This window comes from Neofelis nebulosa, chromosome 16 (genome assembly GCF_028018385.1).
Source record: "Neofelis nebulosa isolate mNeoNeb1 chromosome 16, mNeoNeb1.pri, whole genome shotgun sequence".
Lineage (NCBI taxonomy): Eukaryota > Metazoa > Chordata > Mammalia > Carnivora > Felidae > Neofelis > Neofelis nebulosa.
The window spans coordinates 18,621,548-18,645,943 of record NC_080797.1 but is presented as its reverse complement, the minus strand read 5'-3'; the positions used below and the strand labels follow the sequence as shown (position 1 = coordinate 18,645,943).

Here is a 24,396-nt window from a genome sequence, read left to right as displayed (position 1 = left end):
GATCTAGCATGTTAACTTTACGAACTATAAAATGCCTCCAGGTATATGCGATCTGAAATTACAGGCAGGGAGTTCCCCGAGAGCATGTGAACATAGCTAATGTTGCAATTAAGCCAATGTTCTGAAGAAAAGCTGATACTTAGCACTGCTTTGTTCTGAAGACCAGAACATGAAAGGCCCTGAAGGCTTTGGAACCAACTGCGCTCTGAGATCACTAATGTCCAAAGGCTGAAATACTCCTTGGTATATATGTATCTAGTAGAGCTCCAAATACTTCAGGAAGAATCAACCTTCATCCGTTACAAATCGCAAAATCCTATTAAACCTCAATTTCCCAATTTTGAGTTCTGTTCGTAGTACTTTTTCTTTTTTTTTTTTTTTTAAATTTTTTTCCAACGTTTTTTATTTATTTTTGGGACAGAGAGAGACAGAGCATGAACGGGGGAGGGGCAGAGAGAGAGGGAGACACAGAATCGGAAACAGGCTCCAGGCTCCGAGCCATCGGCCCAGAGCCTGATGCGGGGCTCGAACTCACGGACCGCGAGATCGTGACCTGGCTGAAGTCGGACGCTTAACCGACTGCGCCACCCAGGCGCCCCCATAGTACTTTTTCAAAAAGGCTTCCATCAGTATCTAACAGAAAAATCTTCCAGCCTCTCTGCATTTATCCATCAGTTTGGAGAAGAGGCTGTATCTTTGTACTTTTTGTGAAAACGGCTCACCGAAGGACCAAACAGAACGAAACCTATCTGTAGCAAAGCCTGGCTTCTTAGGGAGAGCAAACTGGATATGCTGCTTCGAGAGCGGCCGTAAGCACAAACTCGTGCACCAGTGGGATCCCGCACAGCAGCTGCAGAACCACACCAGTGACAGGATTTAGAGCGATCTGCCCAGGCAGGCCTCACTCCTTCCCGTTTTGTTCTGCTACTGAACCTAATAACCTCATAAAACCGTACCTTAAAATTTCATAATTTCAGCTTATGTTTAATTACGTGGCATTCTCTTTCCCTCATGACAGTACAAATCAGAGAGGTTTTACTATATTTAGATTACAGTGAATAAAGTTCAAGACAAAAATCCCAGTGTTAGTAAAAACAGTATCAAATATCAGATTTCGCGTTTAAGTAAACTCAACGTGCAGGACTGAAGTCGGCTGTTGTGTCTACAGCTTGCTCAGACCTGCTAAGATAGATCCCAGATCAATGCAGCTGGATCAGGTCCCAACTACAGATGATCATCTGTGAACAAGGTATTTAAATTAACCACTAAGTCTGAGGCAATTTTACACGTAACAGGCTGATATTAAGCAATTTAAATCTATTTTATTTCCCAGAATCTCAACTACTGTCAAGATCTATTCCAATGAAATTAATAGACTGCTTACTTCAGTCTTACAATTCCCAAGCAGCTTTCCTGATGGAAGGATTAAGGCTTGTGTCAACAGCATTTCTGTGGGACCTGCAAATCTCATATAACTGGTTCCACTGGGATAGTTTTTATGTTGGGTCCCAAGGTAGGGAGACATTTCCCTGAATTATCCTACATTCTCAAGCCTGATCACGGAACAACTGGATTCATGAGGCAGGAGTTACAGATACAGTTAACAGGTAAAAGAAAAAACAAACACAACAAAACAAAAAATCAGCTAATGTGTTGCTTTACATTGATTTTAAGAAAAAACTTCATTAGGAGGTCCATGTTTCACTTTTAAATGCAGAGTGATTGTGTAAATTAGATTTTGGCTCAAAGGACAATGTTGCAATTCTGATCAATCTCCTAGGAACAGACTGAAAATAAAGCCAATGTACAGTAAGAGAGAGATTCTGTGAAACTGGCATTTATCCATTAGCCATAGTTTCGATGATTATTTTGATTCGATGATTTACATCCAAAATCAGAAGCCGTGGTTTGTCAAAGGGGTTTTCTGTGCGCGCCCTGGGTGGAAGAGGTGGCCTGAGTGATGCTTCTATTTTATAATGCCAAACACTGTAACCTCCAAGCGCTGTAATAGACTATTGAAAAATCTAGATTGTTCCAGAATATCCAGTTAGTATGGACCACAGTCACAGTGACCATACCTGAGAGAGCTCTCCCCATACTCATTCTACTATGAAGGAACTGTGACCCCTTCCTTTCCTTTCTTAGGATCTCTTTCGGGACAGAGAAAGGGGTGGGAGAGGAAACACCACACGACCAGAGGTGCCATCAGTTGCTAGAAGTCAGATGCAGAGATGATTTTGCTTGTTGCCCTTTCCTAAGAAGTTTGGGACAAAGTGAATTGCAATGCTACTGCACAGACGATTTAGGGATCCCTCGAGTGGAAGGAAGAGTAACTCCTAATTATGCGGGACAGTGATCCTATTCTAGGCCTGTGCTGAAGTCGAAGAAGTCCTCATGCTGGAAAGGTGCTACTGTGAATAGTTAGGTGGAAATACCAGGTCGGCAAAGCGGGGCAAATGGGCACGTCGCGTCAACGTGTCGGGCACAAACTCACTCACACTAAATGTCTTGATTAGTTTCTTTCCCCATATCCCTTTTCTTCAGTCCTGCTTCTTAGCCAGGGCCCATGACAGGAACGTTTAACAGAAAAGCCGGGAAGGGTTCTATGTACCCCGCTTAAAAAATACCTTTGCTTAAAAACACTTACATATCCAGTGATTAGCAATTAAGAGGTGAAAATAATTAACTACTCAGTAGTTAAATTCTACTAGTTATCAAAAGTCATGGCCTACTGGAACCAGCAGCACTACAAATGGAAGGCATGCTGCATTTCTTAAAGCTTCTTCTGATGCTCAATACGTCTCTTGCAGTGTTAATTGCACTTAAAACACATCTGTTTTTCTCATTTAATCTCTGAAATTTGTCCATTTTTTTTCTTCATTTATAAAAAGAGGAAAGGGCTCAATTTATCATTTGCTCTATAGCTCTCTGAATTTGATAGAGATTCCAAGCAGATTTGTGTGATGAGTATAAGGGGAGCGGAGTACAGCTGCTTTCTGGAGCAAATGAAACTTCTCATCATGACCCTTCAGAGCTTGGACTGCAGGGGCTTCAAATACTTGTGGTAAGATTCATGGACCTGCAGGGAAGGGAGAGAGAAAAAAATCACTGACAAGGAGCTGGCGATGTAAAACAGCATACTTTTAATTGAGAAATTATCTGGACCTTATTTGGATCCTGATTTGAAAAACTAAAGGGGAAGAAAAAAACGGAGTCAATTAGAGGATTTGGACATTGATTGGGTAGTTCATGAAATTATTCTTAATTTGTTTAGGTGGGAGAATGGTTCTGTGGTTACGTTTTCAAAAAACATATCTTTTAGAGATACCTACTGAAATGTCTATGGATACAGTTATCTGGTATCTTGGATTTGTTTCAAAATAATCCCAAGGGGAGAGGGTGGGGGGCGGGGGGGGGGGGGTTCAGGTGAAACACATTGGCCATGAGTGTGCCACTGAAGCGTGACAAAGGGTCCATAGGGGTGTACATGTATTCTGTTTTTTGTATTTGTTTGGAAATTTTCAGTTAGTTATTAAAAACTCACGGAAATGAAAAACCTGCAGACTGTGGGGACGACCCAGTTCCTTTCTGGATCTGTTACTCAAACAAAGTGAGTGTCTAAGTGGCCACAGGAGTTTCCAAAGCTTTCACACAGGTGAGTCACTCTGAGGTCTTTCCTGCCTTAACATTTTTTTAAAATTTATTTTTAATGCTTATTTATTTTGAGAAAGAGAGAATGCGTGAGCTGGGGAGGGGCAGAGAGAGAGGGAAAGAATCCCAGGCAGGCTCCATTCTGACAGCAGAGAGCCCGATGTGGGGCTCAAACTCATGACCTGAGCTGAAATCAAGAGCCGGAAGCTTAACGGACTGAGCCACCCAGGCGCCTCTCCTGCCTTAATATTTAAATGAGGAGTTTCAAAAGGTGGAAAAACATTGTTTTTGGTACCTCTGCTTTGTTCAGTGGGGACTTCTTGGCCCACTCAAATAAGTTTTCATACACGTTCCCATCATAACGGCCGAGCACAGAGCCGAGTGTCACATCCTGAAAGTCAAACGCATCGACCAAAGCAACAGCATCTGGGCGAATCACAGTCAGCAGCTCCTTAATGCGCTGATTTACTTGGGTAATTTGAGACTCCGTCATGATGCCTCCCTAAGAGGAACGGAACAGGCAAACGTTTAGACATATATTCACGTATGCCAACAGATATTCACATATACATGCACATACGCAACTGTAAAGTAGACCACGACTATTTTTCCAGCAAAGAAAGGACTTAAATTCAGCAAACACTGACCTGCAGAAAGTCCCCTGCCTTTTGACTGACTCCATACAGGCAGTACAAGAGACATAAATTCTTCAAGACAGTGTGGATGGACTTCTCTTGGATTTTGAGGAGTTTTTCTGAAAAGAGCTTAACTACCACATAGTGGCAATGTGCCTAGATAAAAACACACCAGAAGGAGAGAACCTTTGAAAAAGATTCAATGCACAGCAATGAGGGTTTCTGCACTAAGAAAACGGGGTGGAATTGGGTGGGGTGAAGAATGGAGAGAGAGACAGGAAGGAGAGAGGGAGGGAGGGAGGGGGGAAGGGAGCATGACCACCGACCTCGCTTGCTCGAACAAGGTCAATGGAAGTTAGATTCCATGCTACCTCCTTGCTTTCTCTGTGAATCACTTCATTTTGAAGGTTTTTTGCAGCAATTTCTACTAATCTGTTAAGAAATGAAAGAAAACTGGAGCTTGCAGGAAATGATGAGCAGAACTCAGGCTTCCTGCTCTTCCATCGGGCCCCAGCCCCCAGAACTCCCCCCACCAGCTGCCGATCCCAGCTCCTAAGGGTGGGCTCACCTGGCTGCGCGGAGTTTATAGGCTTCCGTTAGGCTGTCGGGGCTGTCGATGTCCACCACAGTCGGCCAGACCGCGACCTGCTGCGGCTGGATGCGCTGACTGGGCAGGTCATTCAAGTAGGACACCATGCCACACATCAACTTTCCTGAGTGCACCTGGTCATAACTTTTCATCAGGAACCTACAAATCACCGGTACACATGCCTTCAGTACCTACACTCTCATGACACAGAGGCAAACTCTTGCAATGACTCTAAGCTGGATGACAGGTGTTTCCTACTCACTCGTCTGACCATGAGATAAAAACAGTGGGTCAGGATGGAAGGCAAAACCACAGACTACAGGAACAAATAGAACGTGAAGAGCATACACGGGAACAGGAACCGAGGAAGATGATGCAAACATTCTCGACAACGGCGAAATCGCAAATCAGGTTCTCACCTAGCCGTCTGCAGCATCATGACGGTGTTCTCTCCCTCAAAGGTGCAGGTGGGGGTAAAATTGACATAAATGTTTGGAAGGCCGCTGCAGTGAGAATAGCCATGCCCGCCACAAGCCATCCGACAAGCTTCGATGGCAGCATTAGTTGTCCAGGAGGTGAAAGCCTTCATCCCGGCGGCGAGGGCATGAAGCTGGAGGGGGAAAGCACAGGCCGTCAGAACGTGCGTGACGCCAGCAGTCTGGTCCGGGATGCAGTGAGGAGCACTCTTCCTCACCTAGGTGCCAGTCACTTGCAACATCACATGGCATGCGTGCGAACGGAAGCACGATCATATCATGGCCTGAATTAGTGTTCCCACACTCCCTTCCAAACTGTTCTGCTTGGCAAAAAGTCACCAATTATGTTCCTTTGATTAACCAATGACCAACATAGTACAGTACTTCTGAAACTTAAAAACAAAACCCACGTATCTTCATATGTGATCCACTTTCAATTAAAAAAAAAAAAAATTCTTTTGGGAACATATGGATTCTTTACCAGAAATCCCAACAATTAGTTCTCTCTGGACATTATCCAACAGGCAAATGTCAAATGGGAGGGTGCCCACAAGCGAATGAGTAAACACATACCTCGGGCAGTTCACTCAGGTCCCCTTGGCCAATGTCCTCATTAATCCGATGGTAGGTCTCCTTCATGTACGCGCCGACAAACTGGAAGGCGTAGGCAGTAGCCAGGAGTGGGAAGAGTTTATACTGCTGGGTCTGAAAATCCAAAATCTGTGGTTCTGGTTCACTAAAGGATACAGAAGAAAAAGAAGCAAACACTCACATGGAACTTAACAGGTGCCAGATTCTAGTCTAAACACCTTGATATATTGCAGTGGCTATTATTTTCTCCATTATACAGAGGAGAAAACAAGAGGTGAAAAACCTGCCTGAGGTCACACAGCTAATACGTGGCAGATCCTCAGTTTAAGTCTAGCTGTTTGGCTACAGAAGACCATGTTCTCAACCGCCTTGTTGAACTGCCTAGGTCACAGAATTTTCTAGCTGTGAAGTTCATATCTAAGTCTTTGCAGTATGACTAAGGAAACTATCTCACAGCAACATACAAAATCAGAATCAACTTTGCAGAAGGAAGGCAATGATAAAAACATCTAACACTTAGATAGCTGAATAAACTATCTTAACCACAATTCTGGAAAAGTCTCAATGAACAGAATTAGTATCTGATGTCTAAGCAGGTCAGCTCTTACTGATTTCTTTATTCCTTCTGTAAGAGTTAAATAAAAAAGGTTATGGGGGGGGGGGGCGGTGCCTGGGTGGCTCAGTCGGTTGAGTGGACCTCCAACTTCAGCTCAGGTCATGATCTCACGGTTCGTGACTTCGAGCCCTGTGTTGGGCTCTGTGCTGATGGCTCAGAGCCTGGAGGCTGCTTCGGATTCTGTGTCTCCCTCTCTCTCTGCCCTCCCCTGCTAGCACTCTGTCTCTCTGTCTCTCAAACATGAATAAATGTTAAAAAAAAAAAAAAAGGTTATCGGGGAGTCACGTTCAAGTGAAAGGCAGCAGTAAGAACTGTGGCCGGGAACACAAGAGGGAATCAAGTTTCATGCCACTTTCACCAAACCCAATTCATAGTTGTTAGTAGCAATCAAGGATTTTCAAATTGCCTTCAGTGTTCTAAACATTTCAATTGCAGAGCTCAGGTAATATCACTGTTTTTCTTAGAAGGCTAAAAATAACGTGCCCACTCTCATCTTTCCACTTAAGATCCGGCACGCCGCCATCTTAGCTAATTTTGCATAGCCAGTGAGTATTCTCTGGATCACATTTGAAAATTCTGGTATGTGAATGGGGTCAAAGGTAGGTCTTCGGCACCGATGCCACCCTTACCCTGGCTTGAGCTCAGACTGGTGCCTCACAGCACTGTATCTGATGGCGATGGTGCAAGCCTTGGATAGAGACCGAGCGGCTTCTCCTACGAGGAAGGACCTGACAAACACCATGGTCCCGTAGGTCAGCTTGTTACTCACGGGCTTCACGTACGTGCCATCAGGCTTCACCTGGACAAAGAACACGGGACTGATGCTTCCTTCTGTTAAACCCAACTGGCAGGTGGGGCTTGTGATTCTCCAAGTTTGGTCCCCAGAGTGGCGGCAATCTCCTGGGAACTTGCTTGAAATACAAAATCTCAGTCCCCATCCTGATCTACTTTAAACAGCCCTCCAGGTGATTCCGACACATGCTGAAGTCTGAGACCCGCTGGTTTAGCAAACTAGAATATGCTCTTCATACCCGCCAACTGCTTTTGATTTCATGGTCATTAATAAAAGAAGCATTGGGAATAAAACTCTATTATTCCCTTCTAGAAGAACAGACCCTTCTAACCCCGTGGTTATCAACAGCTGCTGAAACCCCAATGTTTGACACGTCTGCTCCTCTAAATATACCTGGGCATACTTCATCAGCATGTTTTCTCTGGGAATACGATAATTGTCCATCTTCAGGTAGCCATTATCCATCTCATCATAGCCAAATTTGGGGCCGATATCGCCAACAGTAATACCTACCACAGAAGAAAGGAAAGTCACCAGATGTTTGCGCTCTGCGATTCCTGGCTGGCACTGGCCTCTTCAGCTGTGTTCTACTTTCTGCAGAAGAAAGTGATCGGTTTAGCTCTTTACCTCAACATCAGATGAACAGTTCTAACCTGGCAAAGGCTTATGGGTCCCAATTTCACGAATCGGTACGATGAAGGCATGTAATCCGTAGCACTTGCCCTTTGTGATGAGCTGGGCAAGAACTATCGCATGATTTGAGGTCTTTCCAACTGTAACATCAAAGAGAACGAGACAGAGAAGTGAGCGCAAGCATTCTTACACTTTCAAAGGATAGAAATGGGGCGGAAAAGCCGTATGTTAAACACCATAAGCCGGGAACTCTCTGGGCGTCTTATGACGGCACCATGTCCAGTTTTCAGAAAGAAATCCACTTAAGCGGACAGTTATGCAAATGTGTTGAATTTTGGTAAAGCAATCCTTTGTTTTACATATATGTAAAAGCTTTTATACAAATTTTATTGAGATGTTATTAACCTATCATATTTGTAAGTTTAAGGTGTACAGCCTCTTGGTTTGATAGTAATCCTCCATTTTAAAAAGACTTTGCTTTCTTTTCTACTTTTTTCTCACTTGTTTACATAAAAAAAATTTTTTTTAAGATAACCATAAGACCACTATTCATTTCCTTTTTCTCTCTTACGGAACTGCTTTCCAGAACAGTGGCCACTAGCCACATGGGGCTCTTTACATTTAAATTAATTATAACCAAGCAGGGAATACTAAGTTACTTTCAATGATGACCAAGGAAACTGAGCTAACAATAGGAATGTTGGGAAGAGGGGCGCCTGGGCGGCTCAGTTGGTTGGGCAACCGACTTCAGCTCAGGTCATGATCTCACTGTCCGTGAGTTCGAGACCCGCGTTGGGCTCTGTGCTGACAGCTCAGAGCCTGGAGCCTGCTTTGGATTCCATGTCTCCCTCTCTCTCCCCCTTCCCTGCTCATGCTCTGTCTCTTGATAATAAATAAACGTTAAAAAAAAAAAAAATTAAAAAAAAAAAAAAGGAATGTTGGGAAGAAAAATTAGGAAAAGAGAGTAAGAGGCTGAACTCTCTATGTTGTAAATATAGACATATCTAGAACATGCACTGTAAGAGACTGTGAAACAGCTCAGAAGAGCTTAAGACTGAAGAGTTCTCTCCAGACTTCAAAAGGATATTCTTGTACAAGCTCTACATTCTACACACAATCTTGTAATGACTCTTTGAAACATCCAAGAAACGCTAAAACCGTCACATACGTCCACCAGGCCACCACTTGATGGAGGTCACGGTAGGGCTGTTGAGAATGAACTCCTGAGTTTCAGGGTCGTAAGTGGCTGTGGTTTCCAACCCTCGGAGATGAGTTCCTAAGGAAATAAGTTAAATTCACTTCGTGTAAAATAAGGGCAAAAAAAAACCAAGCACAGGGTTAAATCTCCTGCCTCCTCCTTTCAGCTCTAGAAACAGCTCAGAGAACAACAAAATCTAAAGGCAACAAAACATTTGTATATGAGCTACAAATAGCTGATAACCAAGATACGTTAATTTCCTATCTTTTTTTTTTTTTTTTTTTACAGAAAACTCTACGGGGGTGCCTGGCCGGCTCAGCTGGTGAAACCTGTGACTCCTGATCTCAGGGTCATGAGTTCAAGCCCCACACTGGGTGTGGAGCATACTTAACATACAAATTAAAACAAACAAACAAACAAACAAACAAACTCTACACCTCAACATGGGGCTTGAATTCATAACCCCGTGATCAAGAGTCACATGCCCCACTGTCGGAGCCAGCCAGGCATCCCCATCATTTCCTATACTTAAACCAGACAACTCCTATTAGGTTGAAAATATGTCAAGCATGTTCTGTTTCTACACTTGAATTGATTCACCTCTATGACAGTGGATTTGTAACATTATTTAAATCAACCAGAAGAAAATGTAAAGGCATTTTAGAATCATATTTTCAGAAGACCACAGGATATGAACATAACAGGGAAGCTAAACGTCTCTTTAACACCTCTAAGCTTTGGTATGCCAACGTCAACTCACGTATTGTGTTTACCACACCAGTTCAACATTCTGGACTTCTCTATTTACGAAGACTAAGATAACAGGTGACAGAAAGAGACTCCAGCCAAAGTTCTTGTAAATTAAGGACTTATTTCAGAGGGATGGCTAGAATAGAAAATGAGACTTAAAAAAAAACTATAATCACTATGGGGAAAAAGAGCCGCAGCTGTGACTTTGGATTTCTAAAGATCAAAGAATAAGGTGTGAGTTTTCCAATACCAGGCCTTTAACTTCCACCTGGCTGGTTCGTTAGCGTGACAAGGAAGAGTTCCGGTTTCAGACGTTTATTGGACATGGACAAGGGTTCATGCGTTAGATCCTAATATAAATGTGCCAAAATTCTTTGAAAACAGTAATGGAAAAATGTTCTAAGCGACACTCCCTCTAATAACACTACCCTGAAGCAAATGCTGAGGACCTTTTTACCAGACTGGTTTGATAATGACAGACCTCATTAAACACTTACACTTTGAAACATTTAGAAACTTCCAAGTGGAGTTACAGAAACGGCCACTTTATGAGTGATCCACAACCTTCCCAAGTGTGAATCCAGGAACCAGATACTAAGACTCATTTCACCACAGAAGGTTTTTTTTTTTTTTTTAACCAAATAAGTTTGTATAGAAAAAGAAGTAATACAGTAACAGAACAGATAGTGACAAATTGTTTGCAAATGCACAGCCGAACGAAACAGTACTCCACTTTCAGTCGTGTGAAATATGACTCAGCACCAAGAGCCAAATTAGCTGTAAAATCAAGATGAAGTTGTACACACAGAAGGAGCAAGTGTGGCAAACATACATTAGACCAGTTGTTCTGAAACCTCTAAGTAGGAGAAGAGAAGACAGAAGGAAATGAATAGCAAACACAGATACCAATTCACACCAGATAACAGGGACAGCCACCATCTCCCAGACCAACGGCCTAGAAGTGCGCCTTATCTTATTTTTGAAATAACCTTTGGCCAAACCAACTTCAGAACTTTACTGAATCAAGGCACAAAAAAAGTCAAAGTATAAAATGCTCACATTATGGTTATATAAAGCCACGCATTTCCCAGAAGCAAGTCAAAGAGCACATGTACTATTAAGCTGTGTTTCTTCTGGAATTTGTGCAAGTTCATTAAGCTATCAGTAGCAAAGGTAATGAGAGTAATAAAGAAAAAAACATGGGTTCCGATTCCACATGCACACAAATCCAGTGAACTTGAAAACCCACTCAGGAAACAAATCCTTGACCTACTGAAGGGGAACCATGAAAAAGAATAATCAGCCTATCTCTGTGCTAACATAACCTTTAATTTCCACCGACCAAGGCAATGTCTACGCCGAGACTTGTATACGCGAAAAGCCTGGACTCTGCAGAAAGATCACAGTAGGTGGCGATGCCATTGCTAACCTGTGGTGGGCTCTCCCTGTTTGCTAAGCTTGCAGAGTCCCACCCAACCCAGAAGGTAGACTGAATGCACCATACCATGGCCCATCTCTGTCTGGGCATAAGTGCCAATGATCTCCAAGTTCCAGGCGGGCATGAAGAAGCGCTCCTGTTGTTCCGCGGTTGCCTGGTGAAGTAAAGTAGGCAAGAACATGCCCAAGTGAAGATCCAGAGGCTCAGGCCGCCCTCGGTGCACAAAACTTCGAAGAAATACCAAGGATGGGCATTTGAGAGAAGAGTCATCAGGTGTGAGAGAATCAGCAATGTGAACAGAGTAAAGGGAAGGAGAAAAAAAAATTCTTTTAAGTATGGGTTAGCTGGGTGGACTTTATCATGGATAGGAGCACTGCCCCTTTTTGTATTACTTTCATAAACTCTTGGCAAATTCCATTTTCCTCAATTTGGCGAGAAGTTTTTTCTTAAGCTACTCAACTCTTGGATAATTAATCTGGGTTGAGGACTGGCTTCCGATTCCAAAGCCTGTGCAGCGCAGAAATATGCGAGTCGGGCAGAGGAGTCCAGCCTTGCAATTAAATCAAAGGAAATAAAAAATGTGAAGAGGTTGTATGGAATGGAGAATTCAAGTTGTACAATGATTTTACCCTGATGAGAAGGTGAGACCGGAGAACTTCGGTCTCTCAGGCCGACAATATGCTCCCCCAGATAAAGTGTCTCCTAGATGCATTTTCAAGAATGCTTCCAGGCTGGAGTGCTTTGTGCTGGCCCGTAAAACATCCAGCACAGATCCACACCCCTCACATGAATCTGCTAATTTCATTCAGATTCATCACAAATATCCAGCCAGGCCCTACTGAAACAATTTAATACAAAAATGGGCAGTGCTCTGCATCTGGTAATTAAGTGCAGAAATAAAAAAAGACATGCAATTTCTAGGAAAGACCATAATAATAATAATTACAAATAACAGATTCATGCATTACAGGGCGGTTAAACGTGAATTATCACTAATGATAATAAACATCTTAGGTTTAGTAATTTTGAATCCACTTAAAAAAAATGTATTTCATTTATTGTTTTTTTTAAGTAGGCTCCACACCCAGCGTGGGGCTTGAACTCATGGCACTGAGATCAAGAGTCACACGCTCTACCAACTCAGCCAGCCAAGTGCCCCCGGAATCCACTTTCTAAAGTCATTCTTTTCCATTTAAAATCTGCAGCTGCCTTAGACTTGTGCGAATTTATTTCCAATAGGAGGTACATTGATATGCCTTTGTTCTTGTTCCACATTGCTGGCATTCTATTTAATTTCCAGCTCTAACTTCATCAACTATATACTGCTCTTATTATTCTATTAGAAATGAACTGACACAAAATTTCAGTTTTAAAATTTCTCAGTATGTTCCGAAAGTAAGGAGGGAAATAACCGGGGCACACCTCCCAGGCAAGAGCCGATCAACTGTCTTCCAATCGGGTGGCTGGGCTTTCAGCTATCTGATCACATAAAAATCAAAAAACGTGCAACCGATGTGCTCATTTTACAAAGAAATGAGACTGAGGTGAGTTAAGTGCCTTCAGATCAAGAAGATAATGGCAGAGTGAGGACAAGAATCCCACCACCTAATCACATCTTCTGATTGGGGCAGTTCTTATCCAAGTGCAATGAGGACTGAGCACAATGATGAGGACACCAGAAAACCTTGCCCAGATCAGAGCAGCCAGCCTAGGAAGCAGCAAATGGAAATCCCGTAAGATGTCAGCACTGGTGGAAAATGTTTCGGTGAAAGGTCCATGGGATCTCTCTCTGCTATTTCTGCAACTTCCTACGAATTTATCGTCATTTTAAAATAAACAGTTAAAAAAATAGTGGAAATCCTCAGTTAAACACATTCATGTGAGGAGAGAGAGTGCTTTCACTCACAAACAGGAATGCCACTGTCTCCAGTTTCGAAAAGGATGGGACCTAGGAAGAAAAATAAATGTACACCGAGGATGTAACAGAAGAAAACTCTTTGAACCAGGGCTGAAAACTGAGGCTTGGGACCAGCCACTTTTAGGGCTGAAAGACTACTATGCCTTACTAGAACCCAGAGCAACTGCTGGTAAAGGCAGGGCCACTCTGAAGCACCCATCAGACTCCTGGGAGGGGTCTGCATCAGGGTGCCGTATAATGGAGCAACAAATACCAAGGTTACAAAAATACACTTAGTAGGGCAGGGGTAAACTATTGTAATCAGAAACCGTTTTGAGGGGCACCTGGGTGGCTCGGTGGGTTAAGCCTCAGGTCATGATCTCACAGCTCATGAGCTCAGGCCTCACACAGGGCTCTGTGCTGACAGCTCAGAGCCTGGAGCCTACTTCAGATTCGGTGTCCCTCTCTCTGCCCCTCCCTCTCTCACTCTGTCTCTCCAAAATAAATAAACAAAAAAAAAAAAAAAAAAAAAAGAAAAAGAAACCGTTTTGAGACCAAAGAATGTTTTTAGGAGAAAAATGTCTCTCGTGACTAAGATAAGGACTATTCACAAGTGGATGAAATTTAGACACGTTGCAAGGAGAAAGTGACTGGATAGTTTTTGTTTTTATTTATTTATTTTTACTTAAGTCAAGTATTTGTTGCATAAAGCTGGTTATGCATGATAAAGATTATATATTATTTTTAAATAATTTATTTTGAAATTATAAAGGACGAACATTTTGCTATGGTGAAGCGGTGCAGTCAATTCTTTTAAAACCATTAACACCTGGGGCGCCTGGGTGGCTCAGTCGGTTGAGCGTCCGACTTTGGCTCAGGTCATGATCTCACAGCTTGTGGGTTCGAGCTCCGCATCGGGCTCTGTGCTGACAGCTCGGAGCCTGGAGCCTGCTTTGAATTCTGTGTCTCCCTCTCCCTCTGCCCCTAACCCACTCACATTCTGTCTCTGTCTCTCTCAAAAATAAATAAACTTAAAAAAAAAAAAAAAACAAAAACAGAAAAAAAAACATTAACACCAAAAGGCCTGCCCAGTATCTGCTACGTGATACTGGGCTGGAAAGGCTGGTAGCCAATGCTGAGGACAAATTATTAGACTGATAATATATAAGAAAGAAAGAACTCAAAATAGCATCTCCACGGACAGCATGATTATAATGCCAGGGAATCAACAATAAAATACCATCAATAATAAGTGAACTTAGAAAAGCTGTAGGCTATAAGGAAAAAAACCCACTGCATTATTATCCATTAGGACCATTGAAGGAGATATATCAGGAAAGAGAAAAACAATTTATAAAAGCAACAAAATGTTTAAAAATGTTTAAGTAACTTAGGTCAGGATGTTAAAGATTTAATTAAGAAAAAAATATCAGGGGCACCTGGGTGGCTCCGTCGGTTAAGCGACCGACTTCGGCTCAGGTCATGATCTCACTGTCCGTGAGTTCAAGCCCTGCGTCGGGCTCTGTGCCGACAGCTCAGAGCCTGGAGCCTGTTTCAGATTCTGTGTCTCCCTCTCTCCGACCCTCCCCTGTTCGTGCTTTGTCTCTCTCTGTCTCCAAAATAAACGTTAAAAGAAAAAAAAAATTAAAAAAAAAAAAGAAAAAAATATCAGCACTAATGGGATGGATAAAAGAAGATAAATAACAGAAAAGAAATTGCTAAATCCTGGTCAAGATGTCAGTCCTTTATTATAATAAAGATAATACTTCCCAAGGACATATAAGGATTTAATGTAACACAGATTTGAAATTCCTGTAGAATATAATTTAGATTTTGACAAATTAAGATCATAATTCTCCCAGAAGTATATAATAACACCAAATATGTAGGTCTTAAAGTGTAACAATAGCAGGCTTATCTTACTAGATTTTTAAATATCTTACAAGGCAATAATGAACCAGTGTATGACATTTATGAGAAAAATGGACAAATCAACGTAATATTTGTAAGGTTCCAGAAATAAATAGAAACTCATAAAAGTCTAAGAAGAAGCGGAAAGAATTAACAATGGGAAAAGAAACCCACTAGTTAATAAAACATAAAATTAGTGTGGGACTCATTCATCACTCTATACCATATACAAGTCAAAGCATTAAGCATCAATCAATCAAACAAACAAAAAAAACTGTTAGAAAATAGAGAATAATTATCCAAGCTATGAGGAAAAAATTTTATACCCACTCAGAGAAGGATGCATTAAATACAGAAAGCCAAAACGTTTAACAAAACAGATGGCAATAGAAAAAAACACTGGCAGGATACTATATAACCATGTAAGATCAACACACAGATTCTATTGAATCAATACTCAGAGAAAAATCCAGTTCATACATAGGAAATGTATACAGTAAGCCAAAACATGTAATAACATCCAGGCTCACTGGCACTGGAAAATTAAAACTTCAACTCTTAGATATGAAGGTAGCAAAAGCATTTAAAGTAACCACGCTGACGGGGTGTATGGAGACACAGTATGCTAGCAAGTCCCTAAATACACTATAAAAAGGTTCTGTGTTAAACCATGAAATGGAGGCTATACAATGTTCCTTTCAATACAGTAATTCACATCTGAGAAAGATATTCTGAAGGCATAACTCCAAAGGACACAGTTTTTAATAAAGAAGTTTATATTGCTATTAAAAACAATAGCGGGGAATTAGAACAGGCCAAAAACCGCGGGAGCGTGTCTCACGAGAAGTTCAATAGGGAAGAGACTCAGAAGAAAGAGAACAGGAGACAGAGCAGTGAAAATACAAGTGGAGAAAAACTAGTGGCTTACACAGTCAAGGTGACGGTCTATTTCTCGAGTTTCAAAGGAAGAAAGGTGCTTTAGTTCATATTTGAGTATTAGAGATGGGAAGGTGCAGATATAGCCCATCAATATTCCAGGATGGTAACTATGTATTATATAAGCTCTATTTTCCTGAATAACAGCAACAGAAAACAAAGCAAGGATTGCAGTAAAGTGGCCACAACTTGAAACGGACAAGTATCTGTCAAGACCAAACAGACCACCTGCTTTGTGACCTGGAGAAAAGTACGGCCAGGATGATTATCACTGGACCACGTTCCACAGACGGTCCCTTCAACGCCAGAACCCCACGGAGAGGGTGCACCCCTCAGCCCACACCTCTGCCTTTGCTTAAGGGTACAGACCCAGAGACCAAATGTGCGTCCGGTTTTGTGCACCTACACAGACAGGTGAGCATTTAGAGGCGAGAAGACAGAAAACAGGTGATCGAGACTTCGTGCAAGGGACTGAATTTTAAGATTCTTGAGGATCCTGGGATGAGCCTGAGCAATACCATCTCCTCGCTTCTCGGCAGCCACCTAGAGCTGAAAGAATCCCAAACTCGACGTGACCGCCAACTCTGTGACAATACTTTAGACAACCGTCGTCAACCAATCAACGTTCCAGAGGCTCAGGATTTCCTCCCTCTGCACAATTTGCTCTATTTCCAGCCTCTTTGATGTTGAAGGACTTCTTATTCTTACACAGTCACCGGACGCAAATGAACTGACAGCCTGGTGCTCCCGGAAAAGGACAGTAGCAGACACAGCACGACAAACACCAATATGAATGAACAAGATTCCAGCAAAGCAGCGAGACCCAATCTCACAACCCTGTTCTCTAAAATACAGAGATTAAGGGGCGCCTGGGTGGCGCAGTCGGTTAAGCGTCCGACTTCAGCCAGGTCACGATCTTGCGGTCCGTGAGTTCGAGCCCCGCGTCAGGCTCTGGGCTGATGGCTCGGAGCCTGGAGCCTGTTTCCGATTCTGTGTCTCCCTCTCTCTCTGCCCCTCCCCTGTTCATGCTCTGTCTCTCTCTGTCCCAAAAATAAATAAAAAATGTTGAAAAAAAAAAAATTAAAAAAAAAAATAAAATACAGAGATTAAGACAAAGCTGGTTCAAATACAAGAAAATATCCGAAAAATAAAGGCAGAAAAGGAAAGAAAACTAACAAATGCAAACTCACCCAGAACAACATAGGATCTCAGTCCGATTTCTGGGCTCCTCAAGCCGGTAAACTTCAAGTTACCGTTTCTTCCTCTTTCAAAATTTAGGGCAAGTATACATTTACAATGTAGTTTACAGAGGCAGAAAGGTTAGACCGATATACATATCAGGCCCATTTAGCCTCAGAATAATTTACATCTTTATGCCTCCTATAAATAGCACCACTGTAAGTCAAATTCCACAATGATGCATACAGAAACAAAACAAAAAAAAGGGCTCTGTACCACAAAACTATTTCAAGATTACAAAACTCTCCCTCTCTTTCTCTCCACCACCTCCCCCCACGAGGATGACCGTAAGAGTGTTACATTCCTGCCCTTAGGCAGGTTGCTTTAGCGTTGGCCATCCACGGAGCTCAAGTCCTGGGTGTCTTGGCCGGGTGTTCGTAAGACAACATCACTACAGAACCTGCAGCTCTCACGGGGATCATGATAAAGAACATCTTTTTTTTTAATTTTTTTTTTTTTCAACGCTTTTTATTTATTTTTGGGACAGAGAGAGACAGAGCATGAACGGGGGAGGGGCAGAGAGAGAGGGAGACACAGAATCGGAAACAGGCTCCAGGCTCCGAGCCATCAGCCCAGAGCCTGACGCGGGGCTCGAACTCACGGACCGCGAGATCGTGACCTGGCTGAAGTCGGACGCTTAACCGACTGCGCCACCCAGGCGCCCCAAGAACATCTTAAACCATTTCACAAATCAAAAAGCACCAAATCAAATACAAAAATGAAGTTTTCAGGGTATCTCCGTCCCTTCCTCTTTTCCTTATTTACATAATGGAAGCATTATGGTAATTAAGGAATGAGACTGGGCAGCTCAAATTCAAAACCCCCAAACCTGCCAATGGCCTTGTCTATGAAAACAAACCTCTTTCACCTTAAGACCAAGCACAAAACTTTTTTGAGTAGGGCATTCATGAACAATTTAACCAATGACTGACAATACAAAGTCCAAAAACACGTAAAAGGAAAAGATATAATAAAAAGACTACTGTAGTCGGGGCACCTGGGTGGCTCATTCGGTTGAGCGTCAGACTTCGGCTCAGGTCACCATCTCACGGTTCGTGAGTTCGAGCCCCACATCCGGCTCTGTGCTGACAGCTCGGAGCCTGGAGCCTGCCTCGGATTCTTGAGTCTCCCTCTCTCTCTGACCCTCCCCTGCTTGCATTCTGTCTCTCTCAAAAGTAAATAAACATTTAAAAAAAAAAAAAAAAGAAAGAAAGAAAGAAAGACTACTGTAGTCAAATGCAGAGAATCCTGAAACTTTCCCCAAACTGCCTTACAGCCCAGCTAGCAGGCAATGGAAGAAAGATTAAGACACTTAAATGCTCCAACCCTCTGCCCCGCCCAGAAAATCAGCATCTTCAGCTTCATTAAAGCAGAGAGGCAACTTCCAGATGTTGCTGAGCCATTAACACTCACAAGAATTTCCAACAAAGTCATCTGTATAATAGACACCAACACAATTTTGCCATGTTTCAATCCTATCTTTCCAAACTGCTCAACAGTCATTAAAATGGGGTACACGTGAAGCAGGGGTAAAAAGGCTTTCAGAAGGAACAGTGGAGGATGAGAGTCCTGGGCACGTTTATGGGAAAATGACCTATGAGAAAACAAGAAGCTGGATTTTATTTAAGGTGTGACATCTAAAAGACCAAATCCCAAAAGGGCAGCAGCAGGAAAAGACGAACACCAGGGGTCATTTGTCAATTTAAGTCCTGAGGTGGGTTACCCACGGACCCTCAAATGTGGACTAACCGTGGCCCATTTCCGTCTGGGCGTAGGTGCCAATTATCTCCAATCCTTTGCAGGAGAGCAGCCATTTCTCTTGCTGAGCAGTGGTGCCCTGATTCAGCAAGGTGGGAATAAACATGGAGTAATTGAGGCTCACAGGTTCCACAAAATTGACCAAATGTATTCTACAGGAGAGAAAAGAAAAGGGATCTCAGCCTTACTCTAGAAACTGCATTCTACTACCCATTCTTGTCAGACAGCCATGGCCCTCAGGGACTGAGGTTAGGACAATTTGAAGCCTTCTCTCAAGAAATTAAATCAGAAGTTTACCATTTCCCAGCAAAAAGGCCAAATCCAGTGGTATCTACTGCCTCCCCCTCAAGTCATTTCAGGGCCAGAAATCCTCTTTAATTCTACACTTCATCCAGGAAGCAAATTCTACCCATGTTTTATAGCTTAGAAACCCCTGTGTTTTTTTGTTTTGTTTTGTTGGTGTCATTTGTTGGTTTGATTGGTTGGATTCTTTGGAGTGTGTGTGTTTATTTTCAGATTTTACTTGTTCTGAAAATCAGAAGGAACCCCATACGACATTTATTTGTAGGACTGTTAACAAAAACAACTAAATAGTTTAATCTTTCCCTAGATAAATAAAGCAAACATCTAGGATAGTAAATATATACTATACCCCAGGGCCAAACCACAGATCTCTAAAAGTCTTCCGGGTTTACAGATGGGTAAGTAGGTAATGTGAGAATGTTAAATGTTTACTGCTGATGATCTTTGATAACCACTCCAGATTAAAGGAATTCCAATCATACTAAAATTCAGCCTTCAACTATTTTCTCATAAAACAGAATCTGTGGGTACACCCGAGTGGCTTAGTCGGTTGGGGATCTGACTCTTGATTTCGGCTCAGGTCACGATCTCACAGTCATGAGATTGAGGCCCTCGTTGGCTCCCCGATGATGCCTGCTTGAGATCCTCTCTCCCTCTCTGTCCCTCCCTTGCTTGTGCACCTGCACGCTGTCTCAAATAAAATAAATAACAAAACAAACTGTGCGATAGTCAAAATACAATTTACATACGCTAGTCAGCTTGGTTATGCCATTAAAGATTTTACCAGGGTCTATTTTGCTCTACCTACCTACCTACCTACCTACCTACCTACCTATGTTAAAGGAGAAAACAAGTGTCACCTAACTGCTTTTCACAACTCTGCAAGGAATGAATAGGAAGCAGTGTCACCGGTTTATCTTGGTCTGTCCAATGAGGACAGCATGAATTAAAAGAAAGAGGGAGAAGGCTGTCAGTTCACTTCTGGGGACTGAATCCCAGCCCCACCGCCTTTAGGTTGGAAGATCACCTTTAAGGGTGCTGTGGACAAGCTGAAACATCTAAGGAGTGCCTGGATCCGAGAAACATCAAAAATGCCCTTTTAACCCAGAGATTCTAGACTTTTTACACCAGTGTCAAATGTCATTAAACTAAGTGGAGAACAAGAGGAAAAAGGAGGGGTATGAATAGAAGAAGTGAATTGAGTTAGCTTCTCAGTAACTTGGATTAACAGGAGTTTCCTGCTGCTGGACTGTAGAGAAGCAACACCCCGCCTCACTGAAGTGAGGGTCAAAAGCCTGAGGAGGTGGATAAATGTAGAAATTGTTCTCTCAAAGGTAAGAGCACCACCGCATTCCTTAACAATCATACTTTCCTAAAAGAGGAAACAGACTTAGGAGAGTTTCTGAGAAATAGAAGCAGAAATTTAGGTGCTAAAAATGGTGGCAAGATAAGACACTCCTATTCCCTGGAGGGAAGTGAGGAGCTGTGGGTTTATAAAATGACGATACTGACACAATATAATTCTGGGAAACTCAGAGAGAAAAATACGTGACACAAAACAGACTGCCCAATGTTTATGTTAATAAACATAGTGAGATTCTTTTGAAGATACTCGAAAACCAACTCATGAACAAAATCCCAGTGCTTGTTTTTCAATTGTTTAATTCCTCCTGAAAATGCTTTTCAAGGAATCAGCTGTAAAACCTAAAGAGAGTAACAGATACCACGGCTGATCTTCATCAGAATTTTAAACAGTCTTAAGACCGTTTTAGTTTTCATAGTAAACAGGACAGTTAATAGACAAAATTACAGGAGAGTAGATTAGGAAAACAACTTTTACATTCCCCAAACAGCAAGGTTTTTACCCCGAAGACTGGAGAGCACATTTCTTTTATTGCTCGAGTTGAGAAATCTCAGTATTTTACTAATATTCCATCAACTTTAAAATATTCCCATATGTGAATTTTATTTTGAGATAGGAGAAATAATTGTAAAGAAACCAGTAAATGCTCAAAATCTCCAGAAAGAGAAATATTACTGTATTTCATCAGTTCTAGCATGTAATAAGTCAGGTGTATCTCACAACTAACAGGATGTCATAGTTAACTGGCTGCATTTCTTTCTTCTTAGCGCTACGTGAAACATGCGTGTTAGTTACAATGGATGGCAGGTTGAAACTCAATGGCTTTCAGTAACTGCCAAAACTGATTTTCAATCCCCTTTTCTCGCAGAAGTTGATCTCCCTGTCCTGTCCTAGAACCACTGGAAGGATATCAAAAGGTGGGTTAAATTTTGTACTCTACATTCCCTAAACAGCAAGGTCTATATCATGAAAAAAGATAGACGAAACTGGCTTGTGTCCTCTGCTCTTTAACCCACATAAAGGAATTTGTTCTACTTCATTGTGACTTCACTCCACTCTGGTTACACCACTGATTATGAAATCTCCTAACCAACTCTGAAACACATAGCATCAACCATTTAAAAGCAAAATGAAACAAACCTCTTCTTTTGGGTCGTTTCAAAAAAGAATAAAACCTTACTAAATTCTTAAATTTTACATAAAACCCAATTCAGGTAATTCAGACACATAGCCATCTGGGAGTTACTCAACTTCAATACTCCCACAGCCATGATGAGTTACAAACTTCAAAAGTGAAAAAAGAAGGGGCGCCTGGGTGGCGCAGTCGGTTAAGCGTCCGACTTCAGCCAGGTCACGATCTCGCGGTCCGTGAGTTCGAGCCCCGCGTCGGGCTCTGGGCCGATGGCTCGGAGCCTGGAGCCTGTTTCCGATTCTGTGTCTCCCTCTCTCTCTGCCCCTCCCCCGTTCATGCTCTGTCTCTCTCTGTCCCAAAAATAAATAAAAAACGTTGAAACAAAAAAAAAAAAAAGTGAAAAAAGAACATTTGGAAGCGAGTAAGTACTCTGATTTGGACTACCAAAAATAAACAAATCCTAACTTTATGACTAAAATGGAAAGGAGTTCTCAGGCAGTCCTAAGGGCCAGAGTAAATGATTCCATCCTCCACAATAATAACCAGGTCAGACTGAAAATAATTAGACACTGAACATATTAGAGGCAGTAGAATAAGGGAGCATTTATATTAGTACATAAACGCAGAACTTGTAACATGTTCCATTCTTCTTAGCTCTTGAATATACACCATTCCCGTCACTTAATCTTTACTGATAGAAAATACTGGAATCCTTCTAAAATGTGGAAACCTAAAAAAACGAAGTGCCCAAGAATAAACAAGAAGCATAAGAGAGGCTACAAGCCAAAGAAAGGACCTTGTGCTAAGGTCATGTAATTATAGTGTTTATTTAGATAAAGGCAAAAAAAAAAAAAAAAAAGGTGCTTGTTTCTAATTAAAAAACAAAACACAACAAAAAACAGACGGTCTGGAAAAAGTACATACTCTTTTCAGCATAAGGACCAAGGCATTTTGAGGCCTCCTATGCCCAAGAGCCATTTAAATCACACTGCCACCAGATTCAAGAATGCTGGGTTCTTAGAATGCTTTGTATTCAATTCTGAAATCTTCATCCAACCCACATTTTCCATTATTTTAAACTCAACATCTACACTCTCATACGGAAAGACAATCTGCTATCACTCCAAGATACTGTTTGGTCTTGCAACTAAAATTTGTCCCAGGGTGGGGGCGCCTGGGTGGCTCAGCTGTCTGACTTCTGCTCAGGTCATGATCTCGAGGTTCGTGGGTTGGAGCCCTTTTGTCCGGCTCTGTGCTGACAGCTCAGAGTCTGAACCTGCTTCTGATTCTGTGCCTCCCTCTCTCCCTGCCCCTCCCTGCTTGCACTCTGTCTCTCTCTCTCTCTCTCTCTCAAAAATAAATAACCATTAAAAAAAATTTTTTTTAATCATTCCAAATCCTGCCTCTAAATTTAACAAGCCTCCTTCTTACAAAGAGCAAAGTCATTTTGCAAGCAACTCAAATCACTCCAAGTTGAGAGGTCTGAACCAAACAAATGGGTACTGATTCTTAAGAAGGGGAAAAAAACCCAAAACCCTGCAGCATCTCCATTCATTATCGGCCTTCTACAAATGTCATCCTTTTAAAGGGCTTCCAGTACAAAAGCAGACACTGTTTTTCACACACATAACTTTAAAGTGGAGTGAAAATATGCAATTTGAGTCTTCAAACACCAAGTCCGATGGAAAAGGAAGCCACAGGCTGCGGGTTTAAATGTGAAGTTTGGGCTTGGGCACTTCATCTATGGGAAGGGATACCTACTTTTTAAACCACACGATTTCTTCAGGGTCTGCGATGCCAAACTCCCTCATCTTCTTCACCATGCTGGCGCTCTTCTTAACAGCCACCTCGTAACGCTGGCTGCGACTGAGGAAGTTCAAGTCCTCATGCTGGAAGTCTGGGTCATTCAGAATCAGGTTCTCTGCAAGGGAGTTAAAGGGCATCGAGAGGAAGACAGAAATTCAGGGCTCCGTGACCCCTTGAATCCCAGCAGCTTTCAGGGTGCGGGCACAGCTCCCCTCTCGGGATGGACGACATCCGTCACTCAGCCCCGGGGGGCCCCAGGGAGTGGGGGTCCCGGCTCCCCTACAGCTGAGCCCCGCGCGGCTCAGGCGCTGCGGCCTACTCTCCACAGCGCCCCCCCACGACTCCTCATCGAGGGAATCTCGAGCCGCGCTCGGGCAAGGAGGGAGGCCTCGTCTGCCGCCCTCACCGATCTCTCGGCGGCGCCGGGTGTTCTCGGGGCTGCCGTCCAAGACGTGCGTGAGCAGCTCCGGGTTGAAGCTGGCGGCTTCCCGCTCCCTGCGAAGATCCTGGTTCATGGTGGCGACCGGCAGCGGCGGTGGCAGCAGAAGCCAAGGTGGCGGCGGCGACAGCGACGACGGGTGTCCACGGCTCCAGCGCGGGCCCGGCCCTAAGAGCCGCCCCGGGACGGCGCGAGACCCCGCCCCCGCTCGCCTCGGCCCGCCCCGGCCCGCCCCTTTTCCT

The 24,396-nt window shown here is 42.8% G+C and overlaps 1 protein-coding gene across 3 annotated transcripts; it reads right to left on the bottom strand.

The window, feature by feature from the left end:
* Positions 1 to 1,304: 1,304 nt before the first annotated feature.
* On the bottom strand, positions 1,305 to 24,388 carry ACOX1 (acyl-CoA oxidase 1). Of its 3 annotated transcripts, none has more exons than XM_058704193.1 (14): positions 24,122 to 24,388; positions 23,671 to 23,830; positions 19,103 to 19,263; positions 9,153 to 9,260; positions 8,005 to 8,124; positions 7,745 to 7,860; positions 7,188 to 7,357; positions 5,925 to 6,087; positions 5,295 to 5,485; positions 4,855 to 5,034; positions 4,613 to 4,718; positions 4,299 to 4,442; positions 3,947 to 4,153; positions 1,305 to 3,079 (listed from the first exon to the last, which is right to left on the bottom strand). In XM_058704193.1, exons 1-14 carry the CDS (start codon positions 24,228 to 24,230, stop codon positions 3,029 to 3,031), a joined length of 1,986 nt encoding a protein of 661 aa, XP_058560176.1. In that variant the 5' UTR covers positions 24,231 to 24,388; the 3' UTR covers positions 1,305 to 3,028. The 3 variants fall into 3 exon arrangements, with proteins under 3 accessions (XP_058560176.1, XP_058560175.1, XP_058560177.1); XM_058704192.1 differs by lacking the exon at positions 19,103 to 19,263 and adding an exon at positions 11,437 to 11,597; XM_058704194.1 differs by lacking the exon at positions 24,122 to 24,388 and adding an exon at positions 11,437 to 11,597 and having other exon boundaries at positions 23,671 to 23,795.
* Between the last annotated feature and the right edge of the window lie 8 nt (positions 24,389 to 24,396).

Coding starts and splice junctions, on each gene's coding strand:
- ACOX1 (XM_058704193.1), bottom strand. CDS start 24,230: ATGAACCAGGATCTTCGCAGGGAGCGGGAAGCCGCCAGCTTCAACCCG. Junction 9,261..19,102: donor CCAGACGGAAATGGGCCACG/GTTAGTCCACAT, acceptor TTATTTCCTTAG/GAACTCATCTCCGAGGGTTG. Junction 4,719..4,854: donor TATAAACTCCGCGCAGCCAG/GTGAGCCCACCC, acceptor ATTTCTTAACAG/ATTAGTAGAAATTGCTGCAA.